General features: G+C 45.3%; 1 protein-coding gene across 1 annotated transcript in view; it reads right to left on the bottom strand.

Moving 5' to 3' along the window:
* The window catches only part of LOC138638419 (dysbindin domain-containing protein 2-like), a 40,383-nt gene that overhangs the window by 9,055 nt on the left and 11,945 nt on the right, over positions 1 to 19,383 (bottom strand). The window contains exon 3 of the mRNA XM_069727677.1: positions 11,427 to 11,564. Coding sequence (XP_069583778.1) covers positions 11,427 to 11,564 — 138 coding nt within the window. The remainder of the gene's footprint in view (positions 1 to 11,426; positions 11,565 to 19,383) is intronic.

Here is a 19,383-nt window from a genome sequence, read left to right as displayed (position 1 = left end):
GAAATACAAGCTGGAATTTAGCTTCTGATGGGAAGACAGGTCACAAGAACGATCCAGGAGTGAACTAGACCAATACTGGAACATTGACAGGTGGCATAGAGCAAAGATCTAAGTGGCGTTAAATAGAGCAGCAGCTAACGAATTAACCTAGTCACCTGTGAAACTCAGAAACACCCACCAGAGGAAGTCCATGAACAGAACCAGCCGAAGTACCATTCATGACCACAGGAGGGAGCCCGACAACAGAATTCACAACAGTACCCCCCTTGAGGAGGGGTCACCGAACCCTCACCAGAGCCCCCAGGCCGACCAGGATGAGCCAAATGAAAGGCACGAACCAGATCGGCAGCATGAACATCAGAGGCAAAAACCCAGGAATTATCTTCCTGACCATAACCCTTCCACTTGACCAGGTACTGGAGTTTCCGTCTCGAAACACGAGAATCCAAAATCTTCTCCACCACATACTCCAACTCCCCCTCAACTAACACCGGGGCAGGAGGATCAACGGATGGAACCACAGGCGCCACGTATCTCCGCAATAACGACCTATGGAACACATTATGGATGGCAAAAGAAGCAGGAAGGGCCAAACGAAATGACACAGGATTGATAACCTCAGAAATCTTATACGGACCAATGAAACAAGGCTTAAACTTAGGAGAGGAAACCTTCATAGGAACATAACGAGACGACAACCAAACCAAATCCCCAACACGAAGTCGAGGACCCACACAGCGCCGGCGGTTAGCGAAACGTTGAGCCTTCTCCTGGGACAATGTCAAATTGTCCACCACATGAGTCCAAATCTGCTGCAACCTATCCACCACAGTATCTACACCAGGACAGTCTGAAGACTCAACCTTCCCTGAAGAGAAACGAGGATGGAAACCAGAATTGCAGAAAAACGGCGAAACCAAAGTAGCCGAGCTGGCCCGATTATTAAGGGCGAACTCAGCCAACGGCAAAAAGAACACCCAATCATCCTGATCAGCAGAAACAAAGCATCTCAGATATGTTTCCAAAGTTTGATTAGTTCGTTCGGTTTGGCCATTTGTCTGAGGATGGAAAGCCGAGGAAAAAGACAAATCAATGCCCATCCTAGCACAAAAGGATCGCCAAAACCTTGAAACAAACTGGGAACCTCTGTCAGAAACGATGTTCTCCGGGATACCATGTAAACAAACCACATGCTGGAAAAATAATGGCACCAAATCAGAGGAGGAAGGCAATTTAGACAAAGGTACCAAATGGACCATCTTAGAAAAGCGATCACAAACCACCCAAATGACCGACATCTTTTGAGAGACGGGGAGATCCGAAATAAAATCCATAGAAATATGCGTCCAGGAGGATCAACGGAGGGAACCATAGGCGCCACGTATCTCCGCAATAACGACCTATGGAACACATTATGGATGGCAAAAGAAGCTGGAAGGGCCAAACGAAATGACACAGGATTGAGAACTTCTGAAATCTTATACGGACCAATGAAACGAGGCTTAAACTTAGGAGAGGAAACCTTCATAGGAACATAACGAGACGACAACCAAACCAAATCCCCAACACGAAGTCGGGGACCAACACAGCGCCGGCGGTTAGCGAAACGTTGAGCCTTCTCCTGGGACAATGTCAAATTGTCCACCACATGAGTCCAAATCTGCTGCAACCTGTCCACCACAGTATCCACACCAGGACAGTCTGAAGGCTCAACCTGCCCTGAAGAGAAACGAGGATGGAAACCAGAATTACAGAAAAAAGGCGAAACCAAAGTAGCCGAGCTGGCCCGATTATTAAGGGCGAACTCAGCCAAAGGCAAGAAGGACACCCAATCATCCTGATCAGCAGAAACAAAGCATCTCAGATATGTTTCCAAAGTCTGATTAGTTCGTTCGGTTTGGCCATTAGTCTGAGGATGGAAAGCCGAAGAAAAAGACAAATCAATGCCCATCTTAGCACAAAAGGACCGCCAAAACCTCGAAACAAACTGGGAACCTCTGTCCGAGACGATGTTCTCCGGAATGCCATGCAAACGAACCAAATGCTGGAAAAACAATGGCACCAAATCAGAGGAGGAAGGCAATTTAGACAAGTGTACCAAATGGACCATCTTAGAGAAGCGATCACAAACCACCCAAATGACCGACATCCTTTGAGAGACAGGGAGATCTGAAATAAAATCCATGGAAATATGCGTCCAGGGCCTCTTCGGGACCGGCAAGGGCAAAAGCAACCCACTGGCACGAGAACAGCAGGGCTTAGCCCGAGCACAAGTCCCACAGGACTGCACAAAAGAACGCACATCCCGTGACAAAGAAGGCCACCAAAAGGATCTAGCCACCAAATCTCTGGTACTAAAGATTCCAGGATGACCAGCCAACACCGAACAATGAAGCTCAGAGATAACTCTACTAGTCCATCTATCAGGGACAAACAGTTTCTCCGCTGGACAACATTCAGGTCTATCAGCCTGAAACTTCTGCAGCACCTGCCGCAAATCAGGGGAGATGGCAGACAAAATTACCCCCTCTTTGAGAATACCCGCCGGCTCAGGAACACCCGGAGAGTCAGGCACAAAACTCCTTGACAGGGCATCAGCCTTCACATTCTTAGAGCCCGGAAGGTACGAAACCACAAAATCAAAACGGGAGAAAAATAACGACCATCGAGCCTGTCTCAGATTCAACCGTTTGGCAGAGTCAAGATAAGTCAAATACTTGTGATCTGTCAAGACCACCACGCGATGCTTGGCTCCTTCCAGCCAATGACGCCACTCCTCGAATGCCCACTTCATGGCCAACAATTCACGATTACCAACATCATAGTTACGCTCAGCAGGCGAAAACTTTCTAGAAAAGAAAGCACATGGCTTCATCACCGAGCCATCAGAACTTCTTTGCGACAAAACAGCCCCTGCTCCAATCTCAGAAGCATCAACCTCAACCTGAAACGGAAGTGAAACATCTGGCTGGCACAACACAGGGGCAGAAGAAAAACGACGCTTCAACTCCTGAAAAGCCTCTACAGCCGCAGAAGACCAATTGACCACATCAGCACCCTTCTTGGTCAAATCAGTCAACGGTTTAGCAACAGTAGAAAAATTAGCGATGAAGCGCCGATAAAAATTAGCAAAGCCCAAGAACTTTTGCAGGCTCTTCACAGATGTCGGCTGAGTCCAATCATAAATGGCCTGGACTTTAACAGGGTCCATCTCGATAGTAGAAGGGGAAAAAATGAACCCCAAAAATGAAACCTTCTGAACTCCAAAGAGACACTTTGACCCCTTCACAAACAAGGAATTCGCACGAAGGACCTGGAACACCATTCTGACCTGCTTCACATGAGACTCCCAATCATCCGAAAAGACCAAAATATCATCCAAATACACAATCAGGAATTTATCCAGGTACTCTCGGAAGATGTCATGCATAAAGGACGGAAATACTGATGGAGCATTGGAAAGCCCGAATGGCATAACCAGGTACTCAAAATGGCCCTCGGGCGTATTAAATGCAGTTTTCCATTCATCGCCTTGTTTAATGCGCACAAGATTACCGTATATACTCGAGTATAAGCCGAGATTTTCAGCCCAAATTTTTGGGCTGAAAGTGCCCCCCTCGGCTTATACTCGAGTCACGGTAGTGGTGGGGTCGGCGGGTGAGGGGGAGAGGGCACTGAGGTATACTTACCTAGTCCCAGCGATCCTCGCGCTGTCCCTGCCTTCCTCCCCGTCTTCTGTGCTGCAGCGTCTTCCCCTCTTCAGCGGTCACGTGGGACCGCTCATTAGAGATATGAATAAGCGGCTCCACCTCCCATAGGGGCGGAGCCGCCTATTCATTTCTCTAATCAGCGGTGCCGGTGACCGCTGACAGGAAGATGCTGCAGCACAGAAGACGGGGAGGAAGGCAGGGACAGCGCGAGGATCGCTGGGACTAGGTAAGTATGTTATATTCACCTGTCCGCGTTCCAGCCGCCGGGCGTCGCTCCATCTTCCCGGCGCCTCCATCTTCCCGGCGTCTGCGCTCTGACTGTTCAGGCAGAGGGTGCGATGACGCATATAGTGTGCGCGGCGCCCTCTGCCTGATCAGTCAGAGCAGAGACGCCGGGAAGATGGAGGCGCCGGGACCGGACGCTGGGAGCTGCAATCAAGGGAGGTGAGTATGTGTTTTTTTTTTTTTATTGCAGCAGCAGCAGTGGCAGCACAGATTTATGTGCAGCATCTATGGGGGCAGTATGAACGGCACACAGCACTATATGGGGGCAGTATGAACGGCACACAGCACTATATGGGGGCAGTATGAACGGCACACAGCACTATATGGGGGCAGTATGAACGGCACACAGCACTATATGGGGGCAGTATGAACGGCACACAGCACTATATGGGGGCAGTATGAACGGCACACAGCACTATATGGGGGCAGTATGAACGGCACACAGCACTATATGGGGGCAGTATGAACGGCACACAGCACTATATGGGGGCAGTATGAACGGCACACAGCACTATATGAGGCATCTGTGCAGCATCTATGGGGGCAGTATGAACGGCACACAGCACTATATGGGGGCAGTATGAACGGCACACAGCACTATATGGGGCATCTGTGCAGCATCTATGGGGCAGTATGAACGGCACACAGCACTATATGGGGCATCTGTGCAGCATCTATGGGGCAATATGAACGGTGCAGAGCACTATATGGCACAGCTATGGGGAAATAATGATCTATTTTTATTTTTGAAATTCACCGGTAAATGCTACATTTCCACCCTAGGCTTATACTCGAGTCAATAAGTTTTCCCAGTTTTTTGTGGCAAAATTAGGGGGGTCGGCTTATACTCGGGTCGGCTTATACTCGAGTATATACGGTATACGCCCCTCGAAGATCTATCTTGGTGAACCAACTAGCCCCCTTAATCCGAGCAAACAAATCAGACAACAGCGGCAAAGGATACTGAAATTTGACTGTAATTTTATTAAGAAGGCGGTAATGAATACAAGGTCTCAAAGAACCATCCTTCTTGGCCACAAAAAAGAATGCTGCTCCTAACGGTGATGACGACGGGCGAATATGGCCTTTCTCCAAGGATTCCTTTATATAACTCCGCATAGCGGCGTGTTCTGGCACAGATAAATTGAACAATCGGCCCTTAGGAAACTTACTACCAGGAAGCAAATTAATTGCACAATCGCAATCCCTATGAGGAGGTAGGGCACTGGCTTTGGGCTCATCAAATACATCCCGATAATCCGACAAAAACTCTGGAACTTCAGAAGGAGTGGAAGACGAAATAGACAAAAATGGAACATCACCATGTACCCCCTGGCAACCCCAGCTGGACACAGACATAGATTTCCAGTCCAATACTGGATTATGAACCTGTAGCCATGGCAACCCCAAAACAACCACATCATGCAGATTATGCAACACCAGAAAGCGGATATCCTCCTGGTGTGCAGGAGCCATGCACATGGTCAATTGGGTCCAATACTGAGGCTTATTCTTGGCCAAAGGCGTAGCATCAATTCCTCTCAATGGAATAGGATACTGCAAGGGCTCCAAGAAAAAACCACAGCGCCTGGCAAACTCCAAGTCCATCAAATTCAGGGCAGCGCCTGAATCCACAAATGCCATAACAGAATAGGATGACAAAGAGCAAATCAGAGTAACAGACAATAGAAATTTAGACTGTACCGTACCAATGGTGGCAGACCTAGCAAACCTCTTAGTGCGCTTAGGACAATCGGAGATAGCATGAGTGGAATCACCACAGTAAAAACATAGCCCATTCCGACGTCTGTGTTCTTGCCGTTCAGCTCTGGTCAAAGTCCTATCACATTGCATAGGCTCAGGCCCATGCTCAGATAGTACCGCCAAATGGTGCACAGCTTTACGCTCACGCAAGCGTCGATCGATCTGAATGGCCAAGGACATAGACTCATTCAGACCAGCAGGCATGGGAAACCCCACCATGACATCCTTAAGGGCTTCAGAGAGACCCTTTCTGAAGATTGCTGCCAGGGCACATTCATTCCACTGAGTGAGCACAGACCACTTTCTAAACTTCTGACAATATATCTCCGCTTCATCCTGACCCTGACACAGAGCCAGCAAGATTTTCTCTGCCTGATCCACTGAATTAGGTTCGTCATAAAGCAATCCAAGCGCCAGGAAAAACGCATCAACATCACGCAATGCCGGATCTCCTGGCGCAAGGGAAAATGCCCAGTCTTGAGGGTCACCACGTAACAAAGAAATAGTGATCTTTACTTGTTGAACAGGGTCACCTGAGGAGCGAGATTTCAAGGCAAGAAACAATTTACAATTATTTTTGAAATTCAAGAACTTAGATCTATCACCAAAAAACAAATCAGGAATTGGAATCCTAGGCTCTGACATTGGATTCTGAACCACAAAATCTTGAATGTTTTGTATCCTTGTAGTGAGATTATCCATCCAAGAGGACAGACCTTGAATGTCCATGTTTACACCAGTGTCCTGAACCACCCAGAGGTAAAGGGGAAAATAGAGACAAAACACACTGCAAAGAAAAAAAAATGGTCTCAGAAATTCTCTTATCCCTCTATTGAGATGCATTAGTACTTTTGGCCACCTGTACTGTTATGACCTGGTGGTCAGGACAATAATGGACCTGGTGGTTAAGAGCACACGGAATGACCTGATAGTTACTGATAATAAGGACGAGCTCTGGGACGTGGGAACTCTGCTGACCGCAATCCCTAAACCTATCAAACACACTAGAAATAGCTGTGGATTGCGCCTAACGCTCCCTATGCAACTCGGCACAGCCTAAGAAACTAGCTAGCCCTGAAGATAGAAAAATAAAACCTACCTTGCCTCAGAGAAATTCCCCAAAGGAAAAGGCAGCCCCCCACATATAATGACTGTGAGTAAAGATGAAAACACAAACACAGAGATTAAATAGATTTAGCAAAGTGAGGCCCGACTTACTGAACAGACCGAGGATAGGAAAGGTTACTTTGCGGTCAGCACAAAAACCTACAAAAAGACCACGCAGAGGGCGCAAAAAGACCCTCCGCACCGACTCACGGTGCGGAGGCGCTCCCTCTGCGTCCCAGAGCTTCCAGCAAGCAAGACAACAAATTAAATAGCAAGCTGGACAGAAAAATAGAAAACCAAAGAAATACAAGCTGGAACTTAGCTTCTGATGGGAAGACAGGTCACAAGAACGATCCAGGAGTGAACTAGACCAATACTGGAACATTGACAGGTGGCATAGAGCAAAGATCTAAGTGGAGTTAAATAGAGCAGCAGCTAACGAATTAACCTAGTCACCTGTGAAACTCAGAAACACCCACCAGAGGAAGTCCATGGACAGAACCAGCCGAAGTACCATTCATGACCACAGGAGGGAGCCCGACAACAGAATTCACAACAGTTCCCTTCTCCAGTAGAGGTCCGTGAGCCTTTCCAACTAGCGCCGTTAAAGTGAGGTCCCTGCTGCCTGAAGCTTCCTGCAGAGTCCTCTATTCCCCCTGTCCTGAGACAGGTACCTGCAAGATGGGTAAGCTTGAGCCTTTTTACAGGGACTCTATCATGCCCCGGGCTCCTCAGGTGCTGCTGCGTCTCAGGCGTCGGGCGGGCAGTTAACGTGTAGTGTCGTGCCCTCCGGTTCTGCTCTGTGTTCTAGAGTCCCACAAAAGCCTCGGGTTCCCGGTTCCCGGTAATGCACTTCAGCTCTGAGGGAGCCCTGCCACAGTTCCCCTCTGAGCACTGTTCCTCTCCTGTGCTTCTTCCCTCCGGCTACTCCACATTCAACCCTTCCAGGGTATCTGTCCTTCCAGAGGCTGCAGCTCCCTCGTGGCTGCCCGGCCTCTCTGTCTGCACTCAGTTCCAGACTTCCTTCTACTTTAGTGACTCTGAACAACTAACTAGCTCCTCCTCCAGGTCAGGATACATAAAGCCTAGGGAAGCTCCCCTGAATCCGGATGCTGAGCTCCCCCTCCTGGCCTGGATTCAGAATGTGTTGCCTGTAATAGAAATATATATATCATGTAGATCTCACTTGCATGTATATTCATATATACTCACAGCTAATATATATATTATAATCAATTGCTTAAAATGGCTGACATAAACTGATATAAGCCAGACAGACTGTTTGGTGATTTCCAGCAGAATGCGGAACAGCACCAGATGTATTAAGTGATGATCAGATGTCTCAACTTTGTCCTAGGTGCAGAAAGATGCAGAGAGCTACATTTTAGTTGCTTAATCAGCATTCATATGTGCATTAATCACAATATTCCATATATATTAAGATAACAAATAACAGAAGAGCTAGTCAATATGATAATTAACTAACCACCCCTAACCACCTCCTTTCTATATGCAATTATAAAACTATGTATGTACAATAAATCATCAGTATTGATGGAATGTTTTTCTGTCACAATGATGTACAGTCCATTCTTGATGAGCGCTCAAAATACTCAGTCTTATTGGGAACGGCAGCAGCACACACAGGGATAGATTTATCCAAACCAAATTTCCATAACACATGTGTGTGCCTTACCTGGTGAAGAGAATTCCATTGCCTCTGAGCATGACATTACTCTCCCTGAAGGAAAAGCAACATCACTGCAGCAACCGGTCATCTGGGGTGCTGCATAAGATTGTTGAAAGATGAGGATGTTATGAATGAATTAAAAATAAAGTATAAAGAGGAATTTTGCTTGTATACCTGAATGGTGGATCTGGGTTAAGGCGTGTTGCAAAAAATTCTTCAAAAAACGGGACTATAAAAAATGTGCTATTTATGGGAGCAGATTTAATTATTTAAACAGGCGAATATTAGAAAGAAAAAAGTGACGTACTAAATCATTGCATGCCTGAGTGCCATATCCAAAGCTGCTGACCTGCAGAGAAATCCACCAAAATGTATGAAATAGGAAGGCACCTCTGATTAAGGCTGCCGTCAAACTAGCAGTATTTGGTCAGTATTTTACATCAGTATTTGTAAGCCAAAACCAGGAGTGGGTGATAAATGCAGAAGTGGTGCATATGTTTCTATTATACTTTTCCTCTGTTTGTTCCACTCCTGGTTTTGGCTTACAGATACTGATGTAAAATACTGACCAAATACTGCTAGTGTGACGGCAGCCTAAAAATCTTCAAACTTTATTTCAGATCAAAAACGAAGAGTAAAATTTCCACATGTAGATAATAAAACACTCTGACGCGTTTCTGGCACTAAGTGTGCCCTTAGCCATAGAGTATCAGTAAACGGGTGGATAGACTGGTTAAGAAAGTGTGGAGCAAGTGGGATGGATGTGTGAGTTGCTGGTTGAGCCAAAGATTGAATTAAAGCATGTTACGGATGAAAAAGGGAAAGAAATAATTTATTGTATCAAAGTAGAACTTCCTGAGAAAAATGAGAGGTGCACAAAGTTCTTTTTAAAGAAAATGAATAGGAGGAAGGTTGATAAGAATGAAGTCGGGGCTAGGAATGGCTTGTGTGTGTCAGGTGAGAATGTGATAAAGGAGGTGAATGGCTTCTACATCAAGTTATAGGATAAAAAATGGATTGATTCTAGCCTTATTACAGAAGTGCTGGATGTGCTAGAGAATAAGTTGGATAGTGGTGAATGTGAGTTTGAATGAGGATTATATATGAATTGGAAAGAGTGATGAAACAGCTAAATAACATAGCAACTACTAATCCTTGTGGTTTTCTGCAAACAGCCTGTGCAGACTTTTCTCAGAGAGGGATACTGTTCTGTCTCTCTTCAACTCCAAGACACATCCAGTCAGGTAAGCTTCCGTGAGCTGATTGATTAAGGAGAACGAAAGACAAAAAACTGACTGGCACATCCAGACTAGTGTGTATAGGTGCATACCAGGAGGAGCTACCTCCATATACAATATACAAAAAAGGTTGCACTCTATCATGCTAAAGCATGTCAATTTGGAATATGTGAAATTTGAATAGCAATATGGCTTTGGAGAATTAGGAAAAAATATGAGACGCTTAGCATAAATTTGGCCAAATATTATGTGCCCTTCAACCAACGTCAAGGTGGTCTCAGTCTGATGGGTTCCTGGCCTGTGTGAATACCTCTCTAAGGCTGATGACTGAATTCCTGGGTGAATGTGGACACCTCTGTCAGAAATGCCTGCATTTATGGGTAAGCTAGGGACCTGCTGCAATTAAAATCACCACCTGGTGGAGGTCGGAGTGCTCGGTCAGTAAGCTAACTTACCAACTCTTTTGTATGGCCAGGCCTTTTTTGTATATTGATTAAGGAGAACAGCTAGTCTAGTTATATGCAGGGCCTGCCAGGGGATCGAATCAGAACCTGTAGGCTAGGATCTAACCCTAGCCTAACTGGCTTCGCTACAAGGTGAAATAGAATACACCACCAGACTACTGTTATATATGGTGCTATAGAATACAATGCCAGTCTGCTGTTATACAGGGAGGTATAGAATACAGTGCAAGACTGCTGTTTGCAGGGTGGTAAAGAATGCACATTCAGACTGCTGTTATATAGGAGATATAGAATACACTGCCAAACTACCATTATATATGGTCATATAGAATACACAGACAGACTGCTGTTATATAGGAGGTATTGAATATACTTCCAGACTTTTGTTATACAGGGTGGTATATAATACACCATTAGACTGCTGTTGTCATGCACAGTGAAGGGAGACTAAGTGCAACACAAAGAGATAAGGGAAAGGGAACCAAACACTAGGGAAGGGGGGAGTGGAGACCCCAAGACAGATCTAACATCACCCTGTCTGCCTTATTGTCCCTATATAGGTTCCACATCTATCGCCAAGCAGGATACCTAATTCCTGCCTGACCCTGGTGACAAGTGCTGAATCGGGAAGGACAGGATAAGTCATAGTCAATCCCCACTACCACTAAAGACAAATGGGATACACAAACAAGGGTGAAAACAATTAGCTTCATTAGACCCAGAGAAAAACACAGACATCCTCCAAACACCAGAGAGGAAGATAGCCAACTGCTAAAGCTCCAAGCCGCAATAGGAAACTGGAAATAGAAATATCAACCACCACTTCCCAGCATCCAGCTGGGAGTTATATACACCCCGATCTAGGTATGTCAACTAGAGCCAGGGGAGGTTGGCACTGGGTCCTAGAGCCAAAAGGCCCAGGAAGAAGTCTGCAAGGAAAACTGATAAGACCTTCTGACATCAGATGCACAGCAACGGTTTGCAGCCTCTGACACACCTGTGACAGCTATTATACAAGGTGGTATATATTACACTGCTAGACTGCCATTACAGTATTATTATTTTAGTTCTGTGCAAGTTGATTATTTGCTGTTACTTTATATTACTCTGTGCCCTGTATCTTTAATGTTAAACTTTTGATAACCTAATTAAAGAGAATATTACTAACCAGGAGTAACTAACGGGCTCATGGGGTCTTCAGACTGGTGAAAAGCATCACTGGGTTCAAGCTCACTAATGTCCAGTGGTTCAGACAGTTCCAGTGAGTCAATATTCACTTCCATCGATGATACACTGTCCAGTGGAGCTGCAGATAAGATAAGATGGATTAAACTTTACTATGAACAATGCACAAAATATGACATATCTGATGAATGAAACAGATTATATATCTCTGTATCTAGCATTATATGTTCCATTTTTGGGGGTTTTGGCATCTTCATGATGTGCATTCTTTCTTTTATGATGGACAGGTTGTAAATGTCTAGTTACCGTTGTCACATGATAAACACTAGGGTCCCAATTCACCACAGTCTTTGGGCCCAATTTATCAAGACTGGCATTGTTCACTCCAGCCTTGATGAGAAGTGCTGGAGTCAGACGATTCTGATTCATGAAGAGGCATATGCATCTTCACAAATCAGGACTGGGGGATGAGTGGCCTACACCTCTGTGTGCACCTGGCCACAAATCATACTCCTGTCTCTGTGCTGCTCATCATGAATTTGATGTCGGTCACCATGCCCCTGAACTGCCTCAGTTCACCCACTTACTCTTAGCAAACGCCAAAAGTTGCAAAATTTCAGTGACATTAGAAAGCTATTTACAACAGAATATGGTCATAAAAGCAGCAAAGAATAAAGATGATGTCAACTCTCATGTCTGGTGACCCAGGACCAGGGGCTCCTTCCCTGTCCCTAACGCTAGGGTCACCCTAGCTCACCCTGTTACCCTGAGTTACTTCTGAAGGTGAAGATGCCAGGGCCACGTATCTTGCCTTATCGCCTTAATCCACCCTCCGTCTGTTCCCTTCCCCTACCCAGGGAAGAGGGGAGCAGCTGTGCACTTCAGTACACCAACCAGCCGAACAAGGAAGCACGAACAGGGGCAACGGAAACTTCCAGGCATACAAATATTCAATCACATATAACAGAGGAATGCATCGGGGAGTGGAGGATGGGGAAAAACCAAAGTAGGGAAGGAAAGGGAATTATCACACTTACTAACCCAAGCAACAGTCACTGATAACCCACCAAACGCCTTCTCATATAACCACCAAACAACTATCCTCCCAGCCAAGCAGAATAAGCTTCTCTGACGATGTGCGTCAGTCAGGACCCAGATTATATAGGGGATAGGAGTGGCTAACCGTTCTCAGCTGAGAGCTCAAATTCCCAGAGCGCCCAACATAGCCTATTAACCCCTGTACTGCCAAAAGAATTTTACACTGTCTAAGAAGAAGGTGAAGTGCTTATTTTCAGTGCAGGAGTAGGAGAAATCAGATGCTGTGGTCTTCTGGCTCCTATTAGTGATGAGAGAGTATACTCGTTGCTCGGATCTCCCCCAGCATGCTTGGGTGATCTCCGAGTATTTGTAACTACTCTGAGATTTAGTTTTCGTAGCCTCAGCTGCATGATTTATGGCTGCTAGACAGGCTGAATACATGTGAGGAATGCCTGTTAGGGAATCCCCACATGTATTCAGGCTGTCCAGCAGCTGTAAATCATGCAGCTGAGGCTACGAAAACTAAATCTCCGAGCACGCCATAATACTCAGAGATCACCCGAGCAACAATGCTATTCATTCATCACTGGCTCCTATCTGTTGCGGTAACCCTGTTACAGTTAAACATGCTTCTAATGGTGACTCTTATGATTGCACCTTAATCGTTATTATGTTTGTGCCTTTCTTTAGTAAATTCTAACAAAATAAAAGACCAGAACCATTAAATCATGCATAGCTCGGAAAGGTCAGATGGAACTGCTTGCAGCTTACCAGACACTGTGACCAGGAGGTGCTCCACCCAAGAACAAATAATTTGGAAATTGGCAGTTCTCAAGGTCACCCGCTCCCCGAATCCATGTTTTATTGTGTTACTATAAAGGAGAATTTTACGTAACGAAGAGTGCCACCTCTTCATTCTCACTGCCTTTTCGTTTTGGAAACTTCACTTTGCTTCCTCTGTTTGTTTTTTTTAGTACAAAATCTGTTTTATTGTATTTTTGTGTGACTGAAGAGTAATGTGCGACATTTTAAAGGATGATATGACTTCTTGCTCTAATAGGTCACAGAAAAGTAAAAGTGCAAAATTCATCAACCGACACGCTCCATTTTGAAGACAGCAACAAAAACCATAAGATGAAAAAGAAAAGTCACCTATAAATAAAGTTGCAAATGATGAAAATAACCAAGTAAATAACACTGACATTTTTTATATATATGTATCACAAATGTGGTATATATATATATATATATATATATATATATATATATACATATATACATATATATATATATATATATATATATATATGTATATATGAAACAAGGGTGTGCAGGGGTCGACCCTTGTTTCACCGACACCCCTGAGCCGTGAACATGATGTTATACTTGCTTGAATAAAGGATTTATACCACTCAAGGACTGGTGAGTGCTGCCGCAACATTTTTCTACATATATATATATATATATATATATATATATATATATATATATATATACACTGTGTGCAGAATTATTAGGCAAGTTGTATTTTGATCACATGATACTTTTTATACATGTTGTCCTACTCCAAGCTGTTCAGGCTTGAGAACCAACTACCAATTAAGTAAATCAGGTGATGTGCATCTCTGTAATGAGGAGGGGTGTTGTCTAATGACATCAAAACCCTATATAAGGTGTGCTTAATTATTAGGCAACTTCCTTTCCTTTGGCAAAAAGGGTCAGAAGAGAGATTTGACGGGCTCTGAAATGTCCATAATTGTGAGATGTCTTGCAGAGGGATGCAGCAGTCTTGAAATTGCCAAACTTTTGAAGCGTGATCACCGAACAATCAAGCGTTTCATGGCAAATAGCCAACATAGTCGCAAGAAGCGTGTTGGGCAAAAAGGCGCAAAATAACTGCCCATGAATTGAGGAAAATCAAGCGTGAAGCTGCCAAGATGCCATTTGCCACCAGTTGTGCCATATTTCAGAGCTGCAACGTTACTGGAGTAACAAAAAGCACAAGGTTGTGCGATACTCAGGGACATGGCCAAGGTAAGGAAGGCTGAAAAACGACCACCTTTGAACAAGAATCAAGATAAAACGTCAAGACTGGGCCAAGAAATATCTTAAGACTGACTTTTCAAAGGTTTTATGGACTGATGAAATGAGAGTGACTCTTGATGGGCCAGATGGATGGGCCAGAGGCTGGATCAGTAAAGGGCAGAGACCTCCACTCCGACTCAGACGCCAGCAAGGTAGAGGTGGGGTACTGGTATGGGCTGGTATCATCAAAGATGGGCTTGTGGGACCTTTTCGGGTTGAGGATGGAGTGAAGCTCAACTCCCAGACCTACTGCCTGCCAGTTTCTGGAAGACAACTTCTTCACGCAGTGGTACAGGAAGAAGTCGGTGTCGTTCAAGAAAAACATGATTTTTATGCAGGATAATGCTCCATCACATGCCTCCAACTACTCCACAGCGTGGCTGGCGAGTAAATGGAGCGCCCCCATGGGGCCGTGGGGTACTCGGTACCGGGTCCTGCGGTTCTCAGGGGGATGTCACGGTGGCTGACCCGGTCTGTGTCCCTGGGACGTCCGTGTAAAAGGGAAAGGTCTTTAAAGGCATAAAGTTTGTGTTCGTGACGCCACCTGTGGTATGGGTATGGTATGTGGTAGGGTGACCGACGCTGCTTTAAAGGGTCTGCTGGGGTGATGTTATGGCAGCTAGATGGTATACCTTCCCACAGGTGAAGTATGCCCCCAGGGCTTCCCGGTGTGTAGATGGTGGTATGGTGAGTGGCGCAGTGAAGAACAAGGACACATGGTTGCAGTCTCTTTACCTTTACTGAAGACTTCAGCATCCACAGTCCAGGGCACCAGATCACAGGGCAGGCAGAGTCTGGCCGCTTTGGAGGTAAGTCCAGAGTCCCCTTGTCCAGGTGGAAATCAGTAGCCTTCCTTTGCGCTGCAGTGTTGTAGTCCCTTACTGCTAAGCTTCTCATAAGGTCCTCACAACTGTTGTAGATGTTATGTCTCTCTCTCAGTCCCCCAGATAGGATAGGACAAACCCGTTTGACTGGTAGCTTGAGACGGTTTATAGGGACTCTATCATGCCCCAGCCTCTAAGGGGTGCCACCGTGCCTCCTGGGTGTAGGGGGACAGGTAACGTGAAATTAGCTGTACTGCCGGTCTCTGGAGCAAGGCATAAAGGTCGTTACTCCCTCGGTGTTCCAGCTACCGGGATTCTACACCTCAGAAGGAGGCAGCCTGTGTAGGGAGCCTTCTGATATCCACTCCTTTGCTCTGACTTCCTTCATGCTCTCTGCAATCTGTTCGGCTTTCTATCCGTCTGTTTCCTAGGAGCTGCAGCACTTTAGGCCACAGGGCTCCTCTCCTTCCTGTCTCTCTGACAGGAGCTGAACTCTTTCCCTCCAGATCAGGATGTTCTTATAGGGGAGTTCACCTTAAAAAGGCTTAGAGCTCCCCCTTCTAGTCTGGAGTGTGAACATGTTGCATGCATTGTGTTACCTGACAAAGTTCTCCTTCATTGCCTCCAAACATAGCATCACTCTCCCCTAGAGGAAAGCAATACCACTGCGACGACCAGGACCCTGGGGCGCCGCATAAAGGTCTCAAAGAAGAAAAAATAATGACACGGCCCCCTTGTTCACCTGATCTGAACCCCATAGAGAACCTGTGGTCCCTCATAAAATGTGAGCTCTACAGGGAGGGATCGTGATAATGTAGATAATGGTAGACCTCACAAAAGACAGTAAAGAAACACTGACCAACCCAACTTTATTTGAGATTATATATAATATATATATATATATATATATGTATATATATATATATATATAAATTAGAACAGCATCATATTACCAAAATTGTAGTGCAAAGCTCTCCAAACCAATATTCCAATGGCTCCAATCATAGAAGAAAAAAAGGAAAACAGCACACAAAAAAATAGAAAAAGGCTTGAAAAAGGATTGTATATCCGAAACGTTGCCACGCCGTACAGGCATTAAAAGCCCACTTTTTCTATTTTTTGTGTGTGCTGTTTTCCTTTTTTTCTTCTATATACACACACTAGATGGTGGCCCGATTCTAACGCATTCTAACGCGGTATTCTAGAATATGCATGTCCACGTAGTATATTGCACAGCCCACGTAGTATATTGCCCTGCCACGTAGTATATTGCTCAGCCACGTAGTATATTGCCTAGCCACGTAGTATATTGCCCAGCCACATAGTATATTGCCCAGCCACGTAGTATATTGCCCAGCCACATAGTATATAGCACAGTCACGTAGTATATTGCCCAGCCACGTAGTATATTGCCCAGTCATGTACTATATTGCCCAACGACGTACTATATTGCCCAGCCATGTAGTATATTGCCCAGTCATGTACTATATTGCCCAGCTACGTAGTATATTGCCCAGCGACATAGTATATTGCCCAGCCACGTGGTATATTGCCCAGTCACGTAGTATATTGCCCAGTCACGTAGTATATTGCCCAGCCACGTAGTATACAGCACAGACACGTAGTATATTGCCCAGCCACGTAGTATATTGCCCAGCCACATATGTAACAGGTTAAAAAAAGACTTAAAATAAAAAATAAACATACTCACCTTCTGAAGGGCTCTTGTAGTCCTGGCGCCTGTGTGCGGTGCACGCGGCAGCTTCCGGTCCCAGGGTTGGTATGAGCGCAGGACCTGTGATGATGTCACGGTCAAATGACCGTGACGTCATGGCAGGTCCTTCTCGTGTAGCATCCTTAGCACCGGAACCTGCTGCTTGCACTGCATATGCATATGCAGCATCAATAGTAAAAACTTGGTCACACAGGGTTAATAGCAGCGGTTATGGAGTGCGGTACTCATGGCCCCTTACCGCTGGCATTAACCCTGTGTGAGCGGTGAGTGGAGGGGAGTATGCAGGCGCCGGGCACTGACTGCAGGGGAGTAGGGAGGGACTAATCAGACTGTGCCCGTTGCTGATTGGTCGCGGCAGCCATGACAGGCAGCTGGCGAGACCAATCAGCGACACGGGATTTCCGTTAGGGAAGTTGCAGACAAAAAGACAGAGACAGACAGATGGAAGTACCCCTTAGACAATTATATATATACTAGATTGTGGCCCGATTCTAACGCATCGGGTATTCTAGAATATGCATGTCCCCGTAGTATATGGACAATGATGATTCCAGAATTCGCGGCAGGCTGTGCCCGTCGCTCATTGGTCGAGGCAACCTTTATGACATCATCGTCGCCATGGCAACCATTATGACATCTACGTCGATACTGTGCCCGTCGCTGAATCAGAAATGTGGGATTTCTACGTCCTTTATGACATCATCGTCGCTGTGCCCATTGCTGATTGGTCGAAGCCTGGCGGCCTCGACCAATCAGAGACGCGGGATTTCCAGGACAGACAGACAGACAGACAGAAAGACAGACAGACGGAAAAACCCTTAGACAATTATATATATAGATATATAGATACATATATACTGTATATATATAATTGTCTAAGGGACAATTATATATATAGATATATAGAATTATATATATAGATATATAGATACATATATATATATATATCTATATATATAATTGTCTAAGGGTTTTTCCGTCTGTCTGTCTGTCTGTCTGTCTGTCTTTCTGTCTGTCTGTCTGTCCTGGAAATCCCGCGTCTCTGATTGGTCGAGGCCGCCAGGCCTCGACCAATCAGAGACCGGCACAGCATCGACGTAGAAATCCCGCGTCTCTGATTGGTCGAGGCCGCCAGGCTTCGACCAATCAGCAACGGGCACAGCGACGATGATGTCATAAAGGACGTAGAAATCCCACGTTTCTGATTCAGCGACGGGCACAGTATCGACGTAGATGTCATAATGGTTGCCATGGCGACGATGATGTCATAAAGGTTGCCTCGACCAATCAGCGACGGGCACAGCCTGCCGCGAATTCTGGAATCATCATTGTCCATATACTACGGGGACATGCATATTCTAGAATACCCGATGCGTTAGAATCGGGCCACAATCTAGTATATATATATATATATATATATATATATATATATATATATATATATATATATATATATATACAGTGGGGCAAAAAAGTATTTAGTCAGTCAGCAATAGTGCAAGTTCCACCACTTAAAAAGATGAGAGGTGTCTGTAATTTACATCATAGGTAGACCTCAACTATGGGAGACAAACTGAGAAAAAAAAATTCAGAAAATCACATTGTCTGTTTTTTTATAATTTTTTTTGCATATTATGGTGGAAAATAAGTATTTGGTCAGAAACAAACAATCAAGATTTCTGGCTCTCACAGACCTGTAACTTCTTCTTTAAGAGTCTCCTCTTTCCTCCACTCATTACCTGTAGTAATGGCACCTGTTTAAACTTGTTATCAGTATAAAAAGACACCTGTGCACACCCTCAAACAGTCTGACTCCAAACTCCACTATGGTGAAGACCAAAGAGCTGTCAAAGGACACCAGAAACAAAATTGTAGCGCTGCACCAGGCTGGGAAGACTGAATCTGCAATAGCCAACCAGCTTGGAGTGAAGAAATCAACAGTGGGAGCAATAATTAGAAAATGGAAGACATACAAGATCACTGATAATCTCCCTCGATCTGGAGCTCCACGCAAAATCCCACCCCGTGGGGTCAGAATGATCACAAGAACGGTGAGCAAAAATCCCAGAACCACGCGGGGGGACCTAGTGAATGAACTGCAGAGAGCTGGGACCAATGTAACAAGGCCTACCATAAGTAACACACTACGCCACCATGGACTCAGATCCTGCAGTGCCAGACGTGTCCCACTGCTTAAGCCAGTACATGTCCGGGCCCGTCTGAAGTTTGCTAGAGAGCTTTTGGATGATCCAGAGGAG

The sequence above is a fragment of the Ranitomeya imitator genome, chromosome 5 (genome assembly GCF_032444005.1).
Source record: "Ranitomeya imitator isolate aRanImi1 chromosome 5, aRanImi1.pri, whole genome shotgun sequence".
Lineage (NCBI taxonomy): Eukaryota > Metazoa > Chordata > Amphibia > Anura > Dendrobatidae > Ranitomeya > Ranitomeya imitator.
Note: the sequence above shows the minus strand (reverse complement) of the source record. Positions and strands in the feature narration are given on the sequence as shown.